The sequence below is a fragment of the Pleurodeles waltl genome, chromosome 8 (genome assembly GCF_031143425.1).
Source record: "Pleurodeles waltl isolate 20211129_DDA chromosome 8, aPleWal1.hap1.20221129, whole genome shotgun sequence".
Classification (NCBI taxonomy): domain Eukaryota; kingdom Metazoa; phylum Chordata; class Amphibia; order Caudata; family Salamandridae; genus Pleurodeles; species Pleurodeles waltl.
Window position 1 is genome coordinate 1,432,348,863 of NC_090447.1, and position 19,488 is coordinate 1,432,368,350.

The 19,488-nt window shown below is 46.8% G+C and overlaps 1 protein-coding gene across 1 annotated transcript in view; it reads right to left on the reverse strand.

Moving 5' to 3' along the window:
- The window catches only part of BRWD1 (bromodomain and WD repeat domain containing 1), a 1,722,898-nt gene that overhangs the window by 1,068,583 nt on the left and 634,827 nt on the right, over positions 1–19,488 (reverse strand). The window contains exon 15 of the mRNA XM_069202575.1: positions 15,817–15,951. Within this exon, the coding sequence (XP_069058676.1) occupies positions 15,817–15,951 (135 nt within the window). The remainder of the gene's footprint in view (positions 1–15,816; positions 15,952–19,488) is intronic.

Below are 19,488 nucleotides of genomic sequence, written 5' to 3' on the forward strand. Positions count from 1 at the left end.
CTGGCTATGAGTTTGTAAGTCATGGGGAATTACCCCACTAAGACCTGACCCCGGACACTCTGACACCCTTCACACTGAAAGAGACAGAGCTTGCTATAACAGCTCAAAAACCAGGGAAGGCACCAGGGGCAGACGGCATATCTTTGGATATGTTTAAGTCAGACCTGAACCATTGGGGCCCCTATGTCAACAGGGTCTCAAATGCTGTGCTAACAAGCAGATCTTATCCTCAGACATGGAAGAGAGCAATCATCGTCCCTATACATAAATAAGGGGATAGGGGCAGCCCGGGGAACTACAGACCCATTAGCCTCCTAGACAATTTACAAATAATCTTTTGCCACCAGTTATTAAGCAGGTTAAAAAAATGGATTGAAGACAACCAAGCGCTTAGCCATCTCCAGGCAGCGTTTAGGAACAAAATAAGCACAACTGACCAAGTATTCCACTTCCTTTCCATTAAATGGAAAACAGTTAACGTAGATACAGGGAACCTTTTTGTGGCATTTGTAGATTTGAAATCTGCTTTCGATCTCGTCCCACGTCACAAGCTATGGGAAGTCATGAGAAGAGCGGGTGTACCTGGCCTCATGTTAAACATAATCAAATATCTTTACTCTGACAATTGTGCCAGAATCCGATGGGGGCCAAGAGGCGAGCTAACACCGGAGAATGCCACTCGTCGCGGCGTGAGGCAAGGATGTGTGCTGGCCCCCACACTCTTCCTTTTATTTATAAATGCTTGCATCCCTTACCTTTTGGAATGCACCAATGACTCTCCTAGACTGGGAGGGCAAAAGATTCCATGCCTGTTATTTGCAGATGATACTTTGCTCTTATCACAAACAGCCACTGGTCCTTCCAATTTGCTTACAATGTTTGTGGCTTTTTGCAAAGACCACAGATTGGAAATTAATTCAACTAAAACCAAATATATGGTATTTGGGGATAAAAGACATAAAATGAAGAGATGTATACGTTTGGAGGGTGTTACACTGGGAAGAGTCAGCGCCTTTGATTACTTAGGGATAAATTGGAGGATTCCCATAAATGGCATGCCCATTTACAGAAATCATCCATGTGTCTGAAACAAAGGGCGGGCTGCATTTTGAGATACGCAGCTAGGTCTCCCAGATGTGCTATCACCCCTGCTATAGAAATATATAAATCTCAAGATGGGGGGGAGGGGAGAGGGGAGGAAAAGGGAGGAAGGAGTCCTATATGGAGCAGAACTATGGGGCTATTGCAACCTGGAGGACCTAGAAAGAGTGGAAAACTATTTTCTAAAGATGCTGTTAAAGGTACCTACTAGTACTCTCACTTTGTCAATCTAAATGGACCTAAATCTTTTTTCCATCCTACACACTGCTGCTTTAAGGCCGCTACTGTATTGGATTCGGATTTGGTCATCAGATTCTTTAAGTCCTTACCGATCTGGACTGAGTAATCTGGTGGGCACTGGCACTACCAACAAAATCAAGTGGTGCACCTATGTGAGCAGACTTTTTCCAATCTTGGGTTGGGCAAATATTGGTCAGATCCGTTTTCTATCCCGAAAAATGCCACCCAGATTGTAAAGGATGTCTATTGGTTAAATGTCCAAGCATCAAAATTAGCAGAAGCTTCTACTTCTACCATGATTAATAGCTTCTTACAAATCAAATGCCACTATGAGTTTGAGCACTATACAGATACAATATTATTCTCCATTTGCACGCGCATTGTATATCAGATTTAGATTAGGGTCTCTTCCTCTATGCACCTTAACCTACAGATGGTCAAATTCCATTAACAACTCCAAGGCATGCCCAATGGGCTGCGGGATCGATGAATCTGTTATCCATGTCCTTTTCCAATGCTCCTGCATATACCAACCAGAGGGATCTGTTGGATCATCCTGCTATGTAAATCCATGGGCTTTAGGAACTGTTTACCAGCTTTGAGATCACTTAAATCGGATCCATCTGTGACAATGGCATGCTCCCTGGCTAAATTCTTTGAATCCATCTGGCATTTTCGGCTTAGAATTTTAAATTGTTAACCTTAGTTTTATATATTTGTAGTAGGAATTGTAATTTAATAGTTCAAGCGATATAATGTATGATTAGCAGCATACTTATAGATGATGCATTGCCGTTCAGCATCTTTGTATGTATTTGATTATTACTTGCATACTTATTTATGTCAATATATATTTTCAGTTTTTTTTTTTTTTAACCTAATTGTATTTTAAAGTTGCACTTAAGGGCCAATGCTTCTATGTTTTATCTTTTTAATATTCAGTATTATGCTTTTATGGTATATTTTTACCGAAATAAAGCGTATTTGATTGATTGACTTAGACACTGTAGGAGCATATTACTCATGCAGCTATGCCCTCACCTGCGGTATAGTGCACCCTGCCTTAGGGCTGTAAGGCCTGCTAGAGGGGTGACTTACCTATGCCACAGGCAGTAGGGTGTGTGGGCAGGGCATCCAGAGACAGATGCCATGTCAACTTTACCTTTTTCTCCCCAACAGCACATACAAGCTGCAATGGCAGTATGCATGCTTTTGGTGAGGGGTTCCTTAGGTTGGGACAACAATACATGTAGCAAACCTAATGAGACCCTCCCTGGCCACAGGGCCCTTGGTACCACTTTTAGAAGGGACGTAGCTGTATGCCAGGGGTGTGCCAATTGTGGAAGCAATGGTACAGTTTAGGGAAAGAACACTGGTGCTGGGGCCTGGTTACCAGGATCCCAGCACACAGTTAAGTTAGCATCAGGAATCAGGCAAAAAGAGGAACGCTAACAATGTAAAATGGGCACTCTCCTATACTAACCCTTCCCAAATGAAAGAGGATTAGATTAACCTTTCCCAAGAGAGTCGTCACTGTCTAAGTGGAACAACCTGAAAAGTCCATCTCCCTTGACATGGGCGGTCCCAAATCTATGTTCCACTGTAAAGTCCATTCCCTGTACGGAGATGGACCACCTCAAAAGTTTAGGGTTCCCATCTTTCATCTGCATAAACCATCTGAGAGATCTGTGGTCAGCTTGAACAATGAAGTGAGTACCAAACAGGTATGGTCTCAACTTCTTCAGGGACCAAACCACAGCAAAGGCCTCCCTCGCAATGGCACTTTTCACTGGGGTGTAACCTCCTGCTAATAAAAACAACAAGCTGGTCATGACCATCATCGTTGGTTTTGGAAAGGACTGCTCCTATCCCATGTTCAGAGGCATATGTATGCACAATGAACTGCTTAGAGTAGTCTGGAGCTTTGAGAACTGGTGCTGAGAACACTGCCTCCTTCAAGGTGTCAAAGGCCTTTTGACAACTTCCTGGGAATCTTTTTAGTGTTAGTTCTGTGAGGCAGGGAGGGGTGGGGGGATCACAATGGATCCATACCCCTTCACAAACCTCCTGTAATAACCAGTCAAGCCAATGAATGTCTGGACTTGAGTCTGGGTGGTAGAAGCTTCCCAGTCCAAAACTGTCTGGATCTTGGGCAGGAAGGGTTGCACTTGGCCTCCACCTACAATGTGGTTGCCCTGTCTGGCATTTGGATGTCTTAAAAGTGAGGCCTGCAAAACCTTCCCCAGGTGGATCGGATAATCCTAGCAGCAGGAGCTAAAGTCAGCAACATCATTTAGATATGGTGTCAGAGGGGTTGTCAGAGGGTTCAATAACCCCTAAATCCAGCATCTTCTTGACTTCAACGTTGATGTTCTCCTTAACTTGATCAGACTGCCGATAGATCTTGGATTTGACAGGCAAGCTGTCTACGGTGCCCACATAATGGGTACACAAGTGTGTCCGGGGATGAAGGAGAAGAGCTCTGCATACTGCTGTAGGACTTGCTTGCAGTCAGCCTGCTGTTGTGCAGAGAGGGTGTCTGAGTAGACAATTCCAACACTGACCCATCTTTAGGGTTGTGAGAGAGGTGGTAAGTGAGAGGTTCACTCTCTGCTTCCTGATCATCAGCAGTAACCATAAGCATGGTTACATCCGCCCTATCACATAAAAGCTTGAAGCAGTTCACATGGATCAACCTTTTGGGGGTCCTGCTAGTGCCCAGGTCTACTAGCCAGCTTTCTGCTCAGGGATGGCTGTTTGGACTCCTCGCAACATGGGTTCCGAAAAAACCATAGCACAGAATCCACACTTATTGCCACTATGGATACTCTTCGGAGGCAGGTAGATCAGGGGTGTGTTGCTATTCTAGTACTACTGGATTTGTAAGTTGCCTTTGATACCATCTCGCCCAAATTAATGGTACAACTGCATCAGGCAGGACTGAGGAATATTGCTCTTGGGATTCTGAAGACATTCCTTCACGGTAGAACAGTCAGTCAGTTGCAGTGACATTAGATCAGCTCAGTTTCAGCCCCCCTTTGGAGTTCTCAATGAGTTATTGTAGGAAGTTGTCTCTGTACATTCGATCTCAAAGTGAGAGATAGCGTGCACAGAGTCTAAGGGTTCCCCTTAGAGGTTGATAGTGGCAACAATTAGAATACTAATGCTCTATTTTATGGTAGTGTGGTCAAGCAGTAGGCTTATCAGAGGGTAGTGTTAAGCATTTGTTATAAACACACAGGCAGTAAAAGAGGAACACACACTCAAAGACTTACTCCAGGCCAATAGGTTTTTATATTGAAAAATATTATTTTCTTAATTTTTTTTAGAACTACAAGACTCAGAATTCAAGTAAGTACATAAATTGTAAGGTACTTGGCATAGGTAAGTATAGAACTTTGAACTAAAAAAGTAATGTACACAGTTTTGGCAAAAATGGCAATAAGCTATTTTAAAAGTGGACACTACAAAAATCAACAGTTCCAATAGCTGTAGTGCCCTGGGGCATTGTAACACGAAGCCTGAGCCTTTGAGGCTCACTTCTAGGTGTTACAGTTCCTTCAGGGGAGAAGTGTGAAGCACTTCCACCCAGTACAGGCTTTATATCTGGCCCCAGAAAGCACAAAGGCTCTCACCCCAGGGGGTCAGAAACTTGTCTCAGTGGCAGGTTGGCACAGACCAGTCAGTCCTGCACTGAAGGATTGGGTAAAATACAGGGGGCATCTCTAAGACGCCGTCTGTGTGCGTTTTTTAATAAATCCAGCACTGGCATCAGTGTGGGTTTATTATTCTGATAAGTTTGATGCTAAGCTTCCCAGTGTAGCCATTATGGAACTGTGGAGTTTGTCTTGACAAACTCACAGACCATATACTTAATATGGCTACACTGTACTTACAATGTCTAAGAATAGACTTAGACACTGTAGGGGCATATTGCTCATGCAGCTATGCCCTCACCTGTGGTATAGTGCACCCTGCCTTAGGGCTTTAAGGCCTGCTAGAGGGGTGACTTACTTATACCAGAGGCAGTATTTTGTGTGCATGGCATCCTGAGGGGGATGCCATGTCGACTTTGCCTTTTTCTCCCCACCAACACACACAATCTGCAATGGCAGTCTGCATGTGCTAGGTGAGGGGTCCCTTAGGGTGGCACAACACATGATGCAGCCTTAGGGACCTTCCCTGGGCACAGGGCCCTTGGTATCACTGGTACATTTTACAAGGGACTTATCTGTGTGCCAAGGGTGTGATAATTGTGGAAACAATGGTACTTTTTTAGTGAAAGAACACTGGTGCTGGGACCTGGTTAGCAGGGTCCCAGCACACTTTGTCAAGTCAGCATCAATATCAGGCAAAAAGTGGGGGGTAACTGCAACAGGGAGCCATTTTCCTACAGTCATCCCTCAGCATGACCCTCTACTTTGTATGTGCCTCCCCCGGCTAAACTGGTACACTCTTTTGGCTTCCAGGTCTCTTCTTACGCTGACGACACCCAGATTACTGTTTCCATTAGAGACGGCTGAAAAATAGTGGCAGACAGGTTCCAAACCTGTATGATGAAAGTTAGTAATTGGATGGGTCAGAACAGGCTATAAATGAAAGCTGATAAAACTCAAATTCTTATTTTGGGGGAAAATACTTTTATCTGGCGCCATTGCTTGTGGCCAGAGTCCTCTGGGACTTTACCCACTCCATTCACAGTACCCAAGAATTTCAGGGTCATACGAGACTCCGCCTTGACCTTTGACATGCAGGTCAACAGGGCTACAAGTGCAAATTTCTGGTTGGTCAAAATCTTAAAAAAGGATGGGGGTCCTGACACTTATTATATCTTGATTAGATTATTGCAATGCTTTATATTTAAATATAAATCAACCTTTCCTGAACAAGTTTCAGCTCATTCAGAACGCGGCTGCCAGTTTGGTGCTTGGGCTGCCTAAGTTTGCGTCAGTCAAGGAGGGCCTGAGGGAGCTGCATTGGCTGTCTTTTAAAAAGCATATCTCCTTTAAAACACTTTGCGTTTGACCATCAAAGCCCTTCACTCTCAGGGCTCAGGATATCTGCAAGATTTTCTTATGTGGTACTCCCCTTCTCGCCCTTTAAGGTCCACAGACCTTAGGCTGCGACTGGTACCACAATGCAAAAAGGTAAAATGGGGGTGATCAGGCTTTTTCAGTGGCTACTGCTAAGCTATGGCACTCTTTACCAGCCAAGATTAGAGGAACAACTCCTCTTTTACTGTTTCGGAAGCAACTTAAAACTTGGCAGTACTGTGCTGCCCGGGTTGCCTCTTCTATCTTCCCACATGGCGCTTCGATACCTTTGGTCTGAATGCATCCTAGAAGTATTAAAAATACCAAGTAGATGATCCCACTTTTCTTCTCATGGATGGGGTAAGGGCCACTCCATCTCTCTTGAAGTGGTCTCGGAGCCACAGGCTTCAGAACCCACACTTTCGGCCCTGGTTTAAACTCCATGTGAGAAAGTAGCCTCTTTCTAGCATGGTTATCCCCACTTTTGGCCTGTTTGTGTGTGTCAGTGTGTTTTTAATGTGTCACTGGGATCCTGATAGCCAGGACCCCAGTGCTCATAGTGAAAACCCTATTTGTCAGTGTGTTTTGCCTGTCTCACTGGAATCCTGCTAGCCAGGACCCCAGTGCTCACAGTTTGTGGCCTAATGTATGTGTTGTCAGTAGTGCTTTACTGTGTCACTGAAGTTCTGCTAACCAGAACTTCAGTGCTTATGCTCTCTCTGCTTCCAAATTAATCACTATAGTTTAGTGACTTCATATACCAATTCCAATTGGCATGCTAGACTCCACCCCCCCCCCCCCACTTATAAGTCCCTAGTATATGGTACCTAGGTACTCAGGGCATTGGGGTTCCAGGAGATCCTTATGGGCTGCAGCATTTCTTTTGCCACCCATAAGGAGCACAGACAAACCCTTTCACAGGACTGCCATTGCAGCCTGCATGAAATAATGCACGTTATTTCACAGCCATTTTCACTGCACTTAAGTAACTTATAAGTCACCTATATGTCTAACCTTCATTTACTGAAGGCTAGGTGCAAAGTTACTAAGTGTGCGGGCACACTTGCACTAGCAAAGATGTCCCCACGCTTTTCAGGGCCAATTCCTCGGTCTTCGTGAGTGCGGGGATACCATCATTCCACACGTGCACTACATATAGGTCAATATCTATACGTAGATCACAATGGTAACTCTGAATATGGCCATATAAGCTGTCTAAGATCATGGAATTGAACCCCCCCATTTCCAAATCTGGCATTGGGGATCCAATCCCATGCATCCTTGGGGCTCCACCATGGACCCCCTGTACTGCCAAACCAGCTCTGAGGCTTGCACTGCAGCTACAGCTGCTGCCACCTCACAGACAGGGTTCTGCCGCTCAGTCCCAGGAAAGCAGAACAAAGCATTTCCTTTGGGAGGAGGCTGTGACACCCTCTTCCTTTGGAAATAGGTGTTACAGGCTTGGGAGGGGTAGCCTCCCAGAGCCTCTGGAAATGCTTTTAAGTGCACAGATGGTCCCTCCTTGCATAAGCCAGTCTACACCCGTTCAGGGACCACTTTGTCCCCGCTCTGGGGTGAAACTGGACTAAGGAAAGGGGAGTGACCACTTTCCTGTCCATCACCACCCCAGGGGTGGTGACCAGAGCTCCTCCAGTGTGTCCCTGACGTTAGCCACCTTGTTTTCCAAGGTGTGGGGACACTCTGGAGATCTGAGTGGCCAGTGACAGCAGGTGAAGTTAGAGACCACCCCTGATAGGTGCATACCTGGCTAGGTAGCCAATCCCCCTCTCAGGGCTATTTAGGGTTTCTCCTGTGGGTTACTCATCAGATTCAGCTTGCAAGTTTCCACCAGGAATCCTCTGAAACTACTGCTTCATCCTCTGACCGTCGGATCAACCGCAGACTGCTCCAGGAACCGCTGTAACTGCAACAAACTATCAAAGAAGGCTACTGTGACCCTGCAACTTCAGATCCAGCCAGCAACTGCAACAGTTTCCAAGGTGTGCACGCTCGGAGGACTCCCTGTCTTCATCCTGCACCAGAAGGACCGAAGAAATCTCCCGTGGAGTGACTGAGTCACTGCCCTGCTCCAGCAGGCAACTTCTAAGACTACCACCAGTTCTCTGGGACTCCTCTCCTGATAAGAGTGTGCTCCTTGGAACACAGGTGGTGGACCCCTTCGACAAGACTGTCCTAAGGTCCAGCTGTCCAAATTTGGAGGAGGTAAGAGCTTGCCTTCCCCGTTTGCGACAGTACCCCTGTGCACTGCGTCATCTTCATCTCCTGAGGCCTCTGTGCACTGTTTGCAAGAATCCTTCGTGCACAGCCTAGCCCAGCTCCTCAGCACTCTATCCTGTGACGCTCAACTCACTGAATTGCTCTCCGGCGGCATGGGACCTTCTTTTGTAATGCTGCAGCAACCGCAATTTGCACCTTCTTTGACCCAGTGTCCTGGGTCCTCCGTGGTTGTTGCCTGGTCATCTGTGGGTTCCCTCCAGTGTTGGGAGCCCCCTCTGCCTCCTCAGTCCGAGTTGAGGCCCCCCAGGTCCCTCCTGGGTCCAGGAAGTGCCATTGTGACACAAACTGTGACATTGCTTGAACCAAGGCTTGTTGGAAGAATCCAGCGTTCCAACGTGGGACATCCTTTGCATTACGCAGGAACCCGCAGCCATCTTCTTTGGTGCTCTTCTGCAGACTTCTTCCAAACAGAGAATCATCTTTTGCTCCATCTTCTAGGTTGACAGGGGCTCCTGCCCTTCAGGGAATCTTCTGCAACTTCTGGACTTGGTCTCCTCTCTTTACAGGTCTTCAGGTCCAGGAATCCACTATTTGTTGCTTGCAGCCTTGCTTGGTTCTTGCAGTAACTCTTACCACAACTTGTAGTGTGTCCTGAGGAAACTTGAAGTACTTTACTCCTACATTCCTGGGCTCTGGGGTGGGGTATTTTACTCAGCTTTGTGGGTTTCTTACACTCCCAGCGCCCCTCTACACACTACACTTGCCTAGGGGGGAATTTGTGATATGCATTCCACTTTCTTAGTATATGGTTTGTGCTGCACCTAGGCCTAGTTCTTCCTATTGCATTCTATGGTATTTTCTACTGTTTGCACTATTCTGTGACTATTTACTTACCCGATTTTGGTCTCTGGTGTACATATTGTGTATACCTCCAGAAGGAGTATTCCCTCTAGGATATTTTTGGCCTTGTGTCACTAATATAAAGTACCTTTATTTTTGGTAACACTGAGTATTGTCTTTTATTGTGTATAACTACTGCGCAACTATAGTGGTATTGCAGGAGCTTTGCATGTCTCCTAGTTCAGCCTAAGCTGCTCTGCTACAGCTACCTCTATCAGCCTAAGCTGCTGGAACACTACTACATTTCACTAAGGGATAACTAGACCTGGTATAAGTACCCAAGGTACCCACTACAAACCAAGCCAGCCTCCTACACTCCACCAGTGCAGCCTTTTGGTCATACCACTGCTTCTGGAGCTGTTGGCTGGCCTCAAGGAATTTGGATGCTTTCTCCATGTACTCTGTCATACTAGAAGGTAGGATTAGTACATAGTCAACCACATCTTGCTTAGGTTTATGGAGAGGTCGCTCCCAAACCCACCTTCACAAGAGCAAGTGGTCTCCTGGCAGGATAACCAAACAGAAGTTCAAAGGGGGAAACCCTACTCCCTTCAGAGGCACTTCTCAGTAGGCAAAAAGCAGGCGTGGCAAAAGGACATATCTCCTTTCAAGCTTTTCAGGGAGTCCCATGATCATGCCCTTCAATGTCTAGTTAAACCATAAAAATAAGTCCATTGGTTTGTCAATGGTATAGTGGTGTGAACATGTAGATCACCCCACACTCTTTCCATATGTGTTTTAGGTAAGCTGATATGAACTTGGCACCTCTGTCAGAAATCACCTCCTTAGGAAACCCTACCCCGGTAAAGATAACAATGAGGGCCTTTGGTACTGCATCAGCTGTAGTAGACCTAAGGGGAATTGCTTCAGAATACCCAATAGCATGATCCACTAATCCCAGTATATATGGGCTTCCTGAGGCTGTGGACGGGTCAAGGGTACCCACTATGTCCACACCAAACCTTTCAAAGGGAACCTCAACCACTGGTAGTGGAATTAGGGGGCCTTCAGGTGGTCACCTGCCTTACCACTGGCTTGGCAGGTGACACAGGAGCTACAAAACTGCTTCACCTTTTGTGACATGTTTGGCCAGAAGAAATGGCCTATTCTAAGGTTTGGTTTGGCCCAGATAAACAGCTAGGGGGATGTCATGGGCTAGTGTGACGAACTCCATGAACTGCTGAGGCACTACCACTCGCATGGTGGCATCATGTTTGGGGTCTCTGGCCTCAATGTATAGGAGACCCTCCTACCAAAAGACCCACTGACCGCTCCCTTTTCCTGTGCAGCAGCCTGCTGTCACATACCTTCAAGAGAGGGACAGGTCCTCTGTCCCTGGCACAGCTGGTCCCTAGAGGGTCCCATTGGGCCCAATAGCTGTCCCTGGCACAGCTGGTCCCTAGAGGGTCCCATTGGGCCCAATAGCTCAACCTGGTAAGGTTCAAGTTTGATGGGCTCTGTTCCCTCTGAGGTGGGTAAGACTTCTTCTTGAGAAGTGGAGACTTGAGCTTATTGATGCTCAAAAACTAGTCCCCCAGTCTTCTTGACCTTTCTCTTGGAAAGTTGGGCCTTTATTCCAGGCTCCAACACTTCTTTTTCACCCTGAGCTTGGCTCTCTGCTCTGGTTTTCACACACACCATGTCAGGGATTCCCAGCACGGCTACACGGGTTTTGAGTTCTACCTCAGTCCATGCTGAGGACTCCAGGTCATTCCCTAGCAGACATTGAACTGGGATTGCAGAAGAGACCATTACCTGTTTCAGGCCAGTAACCCCTCCCCTTTCTAAGGTCACCACAGATGAACAGCCAAGTACTGTCCTGGGGAAAAAAAAAATTTCTGTCACTATGGTGACAATGGCACCTGTATCCCTTAGGGCTTCCACTCTAGTCCCATTAATCAAGGGATGCTATGTAGATTTGTTCATGTTAGGGGACCAGACAGCAAGAGTGGAAACATCTACCACACCCTCAGAGACTAAAATAGCTTCAGTGTGAACCCTGATCTGCTCTGGGAACACTGCAGATTCCCCCCGGAGACTCGCTATACCAGAGCCCGCTGATACAGTACTAGGCGGATTCTTTTTGGGACAGGCCAAGTCTCCAGTTTGGTGTCCATTCTGTCTACAGTTGAAACACCAGGCCCTTTTGAGATCAAAGTTTTTACCTTTGCACCCATGAGTGGATGGTGAAGAGTTTCAGAGCCCAAACTCCTTAGCAGGTTTCTGGAGGCCTTCAGAAGGCTTATCCATAGGTGTCTCACCACCCTTCCCCTAGGGAGGCTTAGTAACCTCTTTCTTTTGGTCACCCTCAGTGGAAGTCTTCGTCACCCATGTCCTGAGCCAATGGTCTGCCTTCTTTCCCAATTTTGGGGGAGAAATTGTACCTAGGTCTACCAGATATTGATGCACTTTTTCATAGAAGCAGTTATTTAAGATGTTATTTCAGAAACAAATTATAGAGCCCATCAGTCATGCACTTCACTTCCAGGTAACCTACCATCTAGTGTTTTCACTGAGTAGTCTATTAAGTCAACCAAGGACTGGCTAGAGGTTTGTGGTCATGGCACCCATAGAGGGGTTCCATGTCCACTTTACCTTTTTCTCCCCACCAACACTCACAATCTGCAATGGTAGTGTGCACGTGTTTGGTGAGGGCTCCCTTAGGGTGGCTCAATACATGCTGCAGCCCTTAGAGACCCTCCCTGGCCACAGGGTCCTTGGTACAACTAGTATCTTTGACAAGGGACTTGGCTGTTTGCCAGGGGTGTGCCAATTGTGGAAGCAATGGTACAGTTTATGGAAAGAACACAGATGCTCAGGCCGGGTTAGCAGGATCCCAGCACACATATAGTCAAATTAGTATCAGGCAAAAGGTGGGTGGTAACTATGCCAAAAGTGGCACTTTCCTACACAAATCCACTTCTAAAAGCAAAAGAAACAAGAATTAGTAAAGTCAAGAGATCTAGATTGTATATGCCAAGTAGGAAGCTGGCTCTGTTTATACTATATCAAAATGAGATATAGTGTGCACAGAGTCTAGGGGTTCCCCAAGAGGCTTGACAGGGGCAATAACAGATCATACTGATGCCTATTTGTGGTAGTGTGGTCGAGCAGTAGGCTTATCAGAGGGTAGTGTTAAGCATTTGATGTACACACACCAGCAATAAGTGAGAACACACACTCAATGACTTAACTCCAGGACAAAAGGTTTTTATATAGAAAAATAGTATTTTGTTACTTTATATTAGAACCACAAGATTCAGATTGTAGCTAAGTACATTAAATGAAAGGTACCTTGCACAGTAATACTTAGAACTTTGAACCAAAACAGTAATGTACACAGTTTTTCATAAAATGGCAATAAGCTATTTTAAAAGTGGACAGTGCAATTTTCAACAGTTCCTCGGGGAGGTAAGTACAGGATAGTTGATATGGTAAGTAAAGCACTTACAAGTTCAGTCTCCGGGGCATAGGTAGCCCACTGTTGGGGGTTCAAGTCAACCCCAAATACCCAGCACCAGCAACACAGGGCCGGTCAAGTGCAGAGGTCAAACAGGAGCCAAAATAACATGGGCGCCTATGGAGGCAGGGGGTCCTCAGGTTCTAGTCTGCTTGCAGGTAAGTACCGGGGTTGTCGGAGGGTAGACCAGGGGGGTTTTGTAGAGTATAGGATGGCCCCCAAGTAGCCACAGAAACCACACCCTCAGTGGCACAGGGGCGGCCAGGTGCAGTGGGCAAACAGGGCATCAGGTTTGTAATAAGATTCAAAGGAGTGACCCGGAGGTCACTCAGATGTTGCAGGCAGAGTACAGGGGGGCTTCTCGGGCCAGCCACTGACTGGGCAAGGGTGAGGACAGCCTGCTGGTCACTGTTGCACCGATGGTCAGTTTCTCACGGGCCCAGGGGCTGTGGGTGCAGTGCTTCTCCAGGTGCCAGATATCTTCGTCCCGGCAGTCGTGGTCATGAGGGTCCTCGGGATTCCCTCTGCAGGCGTCATTGTGGGGGTGCAGAAAGGTCAGCCCAGGGTGGACACGTCATCGGAGTCGTCTGGGGGTCCTCTCTGGGTTGTTGGTTTCTCTGGACACGGACCAGGGGTGTCAGGTGCAGAGAGGTGGGGACTCGCGCTCCAGGAGTTAGGCGAGAGTCCCTTTAAAGATGGTTTCTTCTTACCTTGGCTGGAAAGGTCCGCTGTCCACAGGACTTCTTGATTCTTTGCAGTTGTAGGGCAGTCCTCTGAGTCAGCAGAGGTTGCTGGGCCCGCAGGATGCATCGCTGGTGCAGGTTCTCTGAAGTTGGAGACAGGCCAGTAGGGCTGGGGCCAAAGCAGTTGTGGTCTTCCTTCTTCTCTGCGGGGCTTTGCAGTTAAGCAGTCCTCCTCCATGGTAGGGCAACAGGAATCTAAAGTCCTGGGTTCAGGGTCGCCCATAAATACTGAACTTAGGGGTGTGTTAAGGTCGCAGGGCAGTAGCCAATGGCTACTGTCCTTCAGGGTGGCTACATCCTCCTTGTGCTCCCTCCCTTTGGGGAGGGGAGAACATCCCTATTGGGCTAAATCCCCCCAAACAAGATGGAGGATTTTTCAAAGAGGGGGTCGCTTCAGCTCTAGTCACCTTAGGGGTGGACCTGGCTGAGGGGGTGAACCCTTGTTTTTCTCATTATCCCTCTGGACTTGCTGCCAAAAGTGGGGGCTCGTCCAGGGGGCGGGTATTTGCACTGGCTGGAGTGCCTTGGGGGTATTGTAAAACCAGGTCTGAGCCTTTGAGGCTCACCGCCAGGTGTTACAGTTCCTGCAGGGGGGAGGTGTGAAGCACCTCCATCATGTGCAGGCTTTGTTTCTGGCCTCAGAGCGCACAAATGCTCTCATCCCATGGGGTCAGAATTTCGTGTCTCAGTGGCAGGCTGGCACAGACCAGTCAGTCCTGCACTGAAGGACTGGGTTAAATACAGGGGGCAATTCTAAGATGCCCTCTGTGTGTATTTTTTAATAAATCCAACACCTGCATCAGTGTGGGTTTATTATTCTAAGAAGTTTGATACCAAACTTCCCAGTATTTATTGTAGCCATTATGGCACTGTGGCGGTCGTTTTGACAAACTCCCAGATTAAATACTTAATATGGCCACACTGTACTTACAATGTCTAAGAATGGACTTAAACACTGTAGGGGCATTTTGCTCATGCAGCTATGCCCTCGCCTGTGGTATAGTGGACCCTGCCTTAGGGCTGTAAGGCCTGCTAGAGGGGTGACTTACCTATGCCACAGGCAGTGTTTTGTGGGCATGGCACCCTGAGGGGGGGCCTTTTTCTCCCCATCAACACACACAATCTGCAATGGCAGTGTGCGTGTGTTTAGTGAGGGGTCCCTTAGGGTGGCACAATATATGCTGCAGCCTTTAGGGACCTTCCTTGGTCACAGGGCCATTGGTACCACTGGTACCTTTTACAAGGGACATATCTGTGTGTCAGAGGTGTACCAATTGTGGAAAGAAGGGAACATTTTTAGTGAAATAACACTGGTGCTGGTGCCTGGTTAGCAGGATCCCAGCACACTTCTCAGACAAGTCAGCATCAATATCAGGCAAAAAGTGGGGGGTACTGCAACAAGGTGCCCTTTTTCCTACATGCCAATACATGTATACAGAGGTATTCACAAATGCGGTTTACATTACTTACATGCCCAAATACTATTTATCCCTTTAAAGCCTGTCATTCTGCCTCTAACAATTCTGTGATAATAAAATAGTGAGAAAAGACTGATTTCTGCGTAGAATGTATAGAGGAGATAAAGAACGGATTGATGATTGAATAAACTTTTCCAGATGTGAAATAGTTCCTTATGTGCACGGGTGGAAGCACTTTCAGGAAGGCAGAATGATCAATAATAGCTTTGGGTAACAGAGTAATAATTCTCACCCAATCAAATAAACAAGACACACTCCAGGAGAGAGACAACCACAAGAAGAGTAAGGAAAGTAATTGAATGACAAGCAAGCTACCCAATGGTAAAGCAATCAGTTGGCCCTAAACCCACTGTCAGTATGGACATTGTTCATTATAGGTCTTTGACAACAGAGAACTAAAAGCGGTCTGTAGGTGCAACCTAGGCATGCTAAAGGAAGAGTAAATGTGGAATGAAAACATGATTGATGATATATGAATTTGAATTTATCAAAACTGTAGATGTCAGAGTTTGAGCTGTCAACACATCCTTCAGATTTCAAAGAATCCTATTATTGCCACATCATTTCACATCTTCCAAAAATAATCCCTAACTATATATGCAGAAAACATTTGCATGTCTTACCATGTTAAAATAATGCTTTGTTTTAATGCCTTTTGTGAGGTCCCATATGAAGACATTTCCATCATGACCTGCAGATAGCATTATTCTTGAATCAAATGGATGTGGCTCCAAAACAAATACTTCATCTTCATGTCCCTGTAATAAACATTATATTATTAGCATTCACTCATTTACAACAACTACTTCAATTTTAAAAAGTATTTTCTTGGGAATTATCCAGTTAGAAAGTCATTTACCTGTATCACTAGTTCACTTACTGGTCGCCTGCAAGGCTGTCAAATTCACCTACTGAAAAACTGGCTTGAAGCATCAAATCCTGCAAAATGTCTTGCCTCGATGGAAATGGCAAAATCAGCTACCATTTCCAACAATTCAAGGCTTCCCTCTGGATCCTTGAAGCTCTAAGCAAGCAAAGTCATACATTCAATGAGAAAGAATGAAGCAAACAATGAAGTAGAAACACAGTAACAGAACAAGCTGTAGTTTCTCTACGGGGCGTCATCCCTCCTGTATTTATTACCCCCTGGATTAAATGTGTTAAATTCTAATGTTAAATGCATTTAGAAGGTTTATATCCCCAGCCATGGTGTTTTTATTTCCACTACAGGCCTAGTGCACATTGCAGGCAGCAGGATTTTAATTCATGAGTGGGCGGGGTGGGGCATCTTTATAGACCGCAACAGGAAGACTGGCTTGGTCTGAAGATAGGTTAGTGTGCATGTTGGGTTGGACGAGTGTCTTCCTATGACCAACTTGGCAATGTTAGTGAGCTGGGGATCACAGCTGCAATCTCCCTGGTCTCCTAAGGTGTGCTGACTTTAACTGCCTAGCCAGTCCTAGCACAGCTCTTATGCTGTTTGCAGATATGAGCAGCAAGGAAGCAGTTTCTGGATTGGTTCAAGAGAGGCAATGAGTAGGTGTAGTCAATGGTACAAGTTCAGGGAAAGAACACTGGTGCTGGGGCCTGGTTAGCAGGATCCCAGCACACTCTCAGTCAAGTCAGCAGCATCATCATCAGGCAAAAAGTGGGGGCGGAGGAGGTAACCATGCTAAAAGGGACACTTTTCCACAGGTCTCTTCCTGCAATCCCAGTTAGTTGAATGTTTGCTAGGGAATGACCTGGAGTCCTCAGCTTGGGCTGAGGTAGAACTAAAAAGCCATGCTGGGAATCCCAGAGATGGAGTGCGTAAAGACTAGCGCACAGAGATGAGAACAGGGTGAAAAAAAAAGTTTTAAAGCCTGGAATAATGGTCCAACCTTCCAAGAGAAAGGGAAGGAAGACTGGGGGACCAGCTTCTATACAGCAAAAAGCACAAGACTCCTCGTCTAAGGAAGAAGCCATAACATCCTCTGAGGGAACTGAGCCCTTGGAGCCTGATTCTTACCAGGTAGAACTCTTGAGCTCAGGGGGACCCTCTAGGGACCAGCTGTGCCAGGAACCGACAACCTGTCCCACTCATGAAGGCCTGAGACAGCAAGCAGTTGCACAGGAGAAGGGAGATGTCAGTGGCTCCCATAGGGTCTATTGGGAGGCGGGACAACTCTACACTGAAGCCAGTGTAACCAGGAGTGGTAGTGTCTCCAAAGTTTAGGAAATTCTTCCTCACTTTAGCACATGACATCCCCCTAGCCCAGCATCTGGGTCAATCTAAAACTAGGAATAGGCTTGTCACCAATTTATACTGGCCCAACATTTCTCAAAAGGTGAACTAGTTTTGCAGCTCTTGTGTGTCACCTGCCAAGCCAGTGGTAGGGCAGGTGGCCACCGGAAGGCCGCCCTAATTCCACTACCAGTGGTTGGAGTTCCCTTTGAAAGGGTTGGTGTGGGCATAGTGGGTCCACTTGAATCACCCACACCCTCAGGAAACCAACATATACTGGTAGTAGTGGATCATGCTACCAGCTATCCGGAAGCAACCACCCTCAGGTCTACTACAGCTCCTGCAGTAGCCAAAGCCCTCATATCTACACCAGGGTAGGGTTTCCTAAGGCGGTGGTTTCTGACAGAGGTGCCAACTTTATGTCAGTTTACCTAAAACACTTGCGGAATGAGTGTGGTGTGACCTACAAGTACACCAAACCATACCATCCACAAACCAATGGACTTGTTGAATGGCTTAATCATGGGGCTCCCTGAAAAACTCAAAAGGGATGTCCTCCTGCCATGCTTGCTTTTCGCCTACATAGAGGTGCCTCAGAAGGGAGTAAGGTTTTCTCCCTTTGATCCTCCGTTTGGCCACCCTGTTAGGGGACCACTTGCACTTGTGAAGGCTGGTTGGGAGAGACCTCTCCATGAACCTAAGCAAGATGTGGTGGACTATGTGTTTGGCCTCCGCTCAAAGATGGCTGAGTACATGGAAAAAGAATCCAAAAACCTTCATGCCAGCCAACAGCTCCAGAAGCTGTGGTATGACCAAAAGGCCGCACTGGTGGAGTTCAAAACAGGGCAGAAGGTATGGGTTCTGGAGCCTATGGATCCCAGGGCACTTCAGGACAAGTGGAGTACCCTATCCTAGAAAAGAAAAGTTAGGTCACCTACTTGGTAGACATGGGCACTAGTAGGACATCCAAAAGTGTGATCCACGTTAACCGCCTCAAGCTTTTTTGTGACAGGGCTGATGTAACCATGCTGATTGCTACTGATGAGGATCACAAAGCAGAGGGTGAACCTTTCCCTGACCACCTCTCACAACCCTAAAGATGGGTCAGTTGATGGGTTGTCTACTTAGACACCCTCACTGCCCAACAGCAGAATGCCTGCAGGCAAGTCTTGCAGCAGTATGCAGAGCTCTTCTGCCTCTGGAATGACACCTGTGTACCCATGATGTGGATACACAAGACAGCTTGCCTGTCAAATCCAAGATTATCAGCAGCCTGATCAAGTTAAGGAGAGCAAAGTTGAAGTAAACAAGATGATGGATTTAGGGTTTATTGAACCCTCTGACAGTCCCTGGGCTGGCCCAGTGGTCTTAGTCCCCAAACCTCATCCCCAGGGTGGAAAGAAAGACATGTGGTTCCGTGTGGACTACATATGTCTCAAGTCTGTCACCAAGACAGATGCCCACCCTATTCCAAGGCCTGATGAGCTGACAGGCAAATTAGGTGCAGCAATGTTTCTCAGGACTTAACTGCGGGGTACTGGCAGATTCGCATGGCACCAGGAGCAAAAGAAAAAAAACGTCATTCTCTACACCTGATGGGCATTATCAGTTCACTGTTAGGCCCTTTGGTTTATAGAATGTATCTGCCACCTTCCAAATGTTGGTGAATCAAGATCTTGCGGGCTTGAAGTCTTTCAGTGCAGCAAATCTAGATGATATTGGTGTGTTTCGCTCCTCCTGGCAGGATCACCTGGTCTACTTGGGGAAGGTTTTGCAGGCTCTGCTATGGACAGGCCTCACTATCAAGGCATCCAGATGCCAGATAGGGCAGGGCACGGTTGTTGCTTGAGCCACCTTGTAGGTGGAGGCCAGGTGCAACCCTTACAAACCAAGACCCAGACAATTCTGGACTGAGAAACTCTAAAAACCCAGACTCAAGTCAGGTAATTCTTTGTGGCACCCCCCCCCCCCCCTAAAGAACTGGCCTCTACCAAGAAAGTAAACTGGACTGTTAGTTGTCTAAAGGCCTTTGACATCCTGAAGAAGGCAATGTGCTCAGCACCAGTTCTCT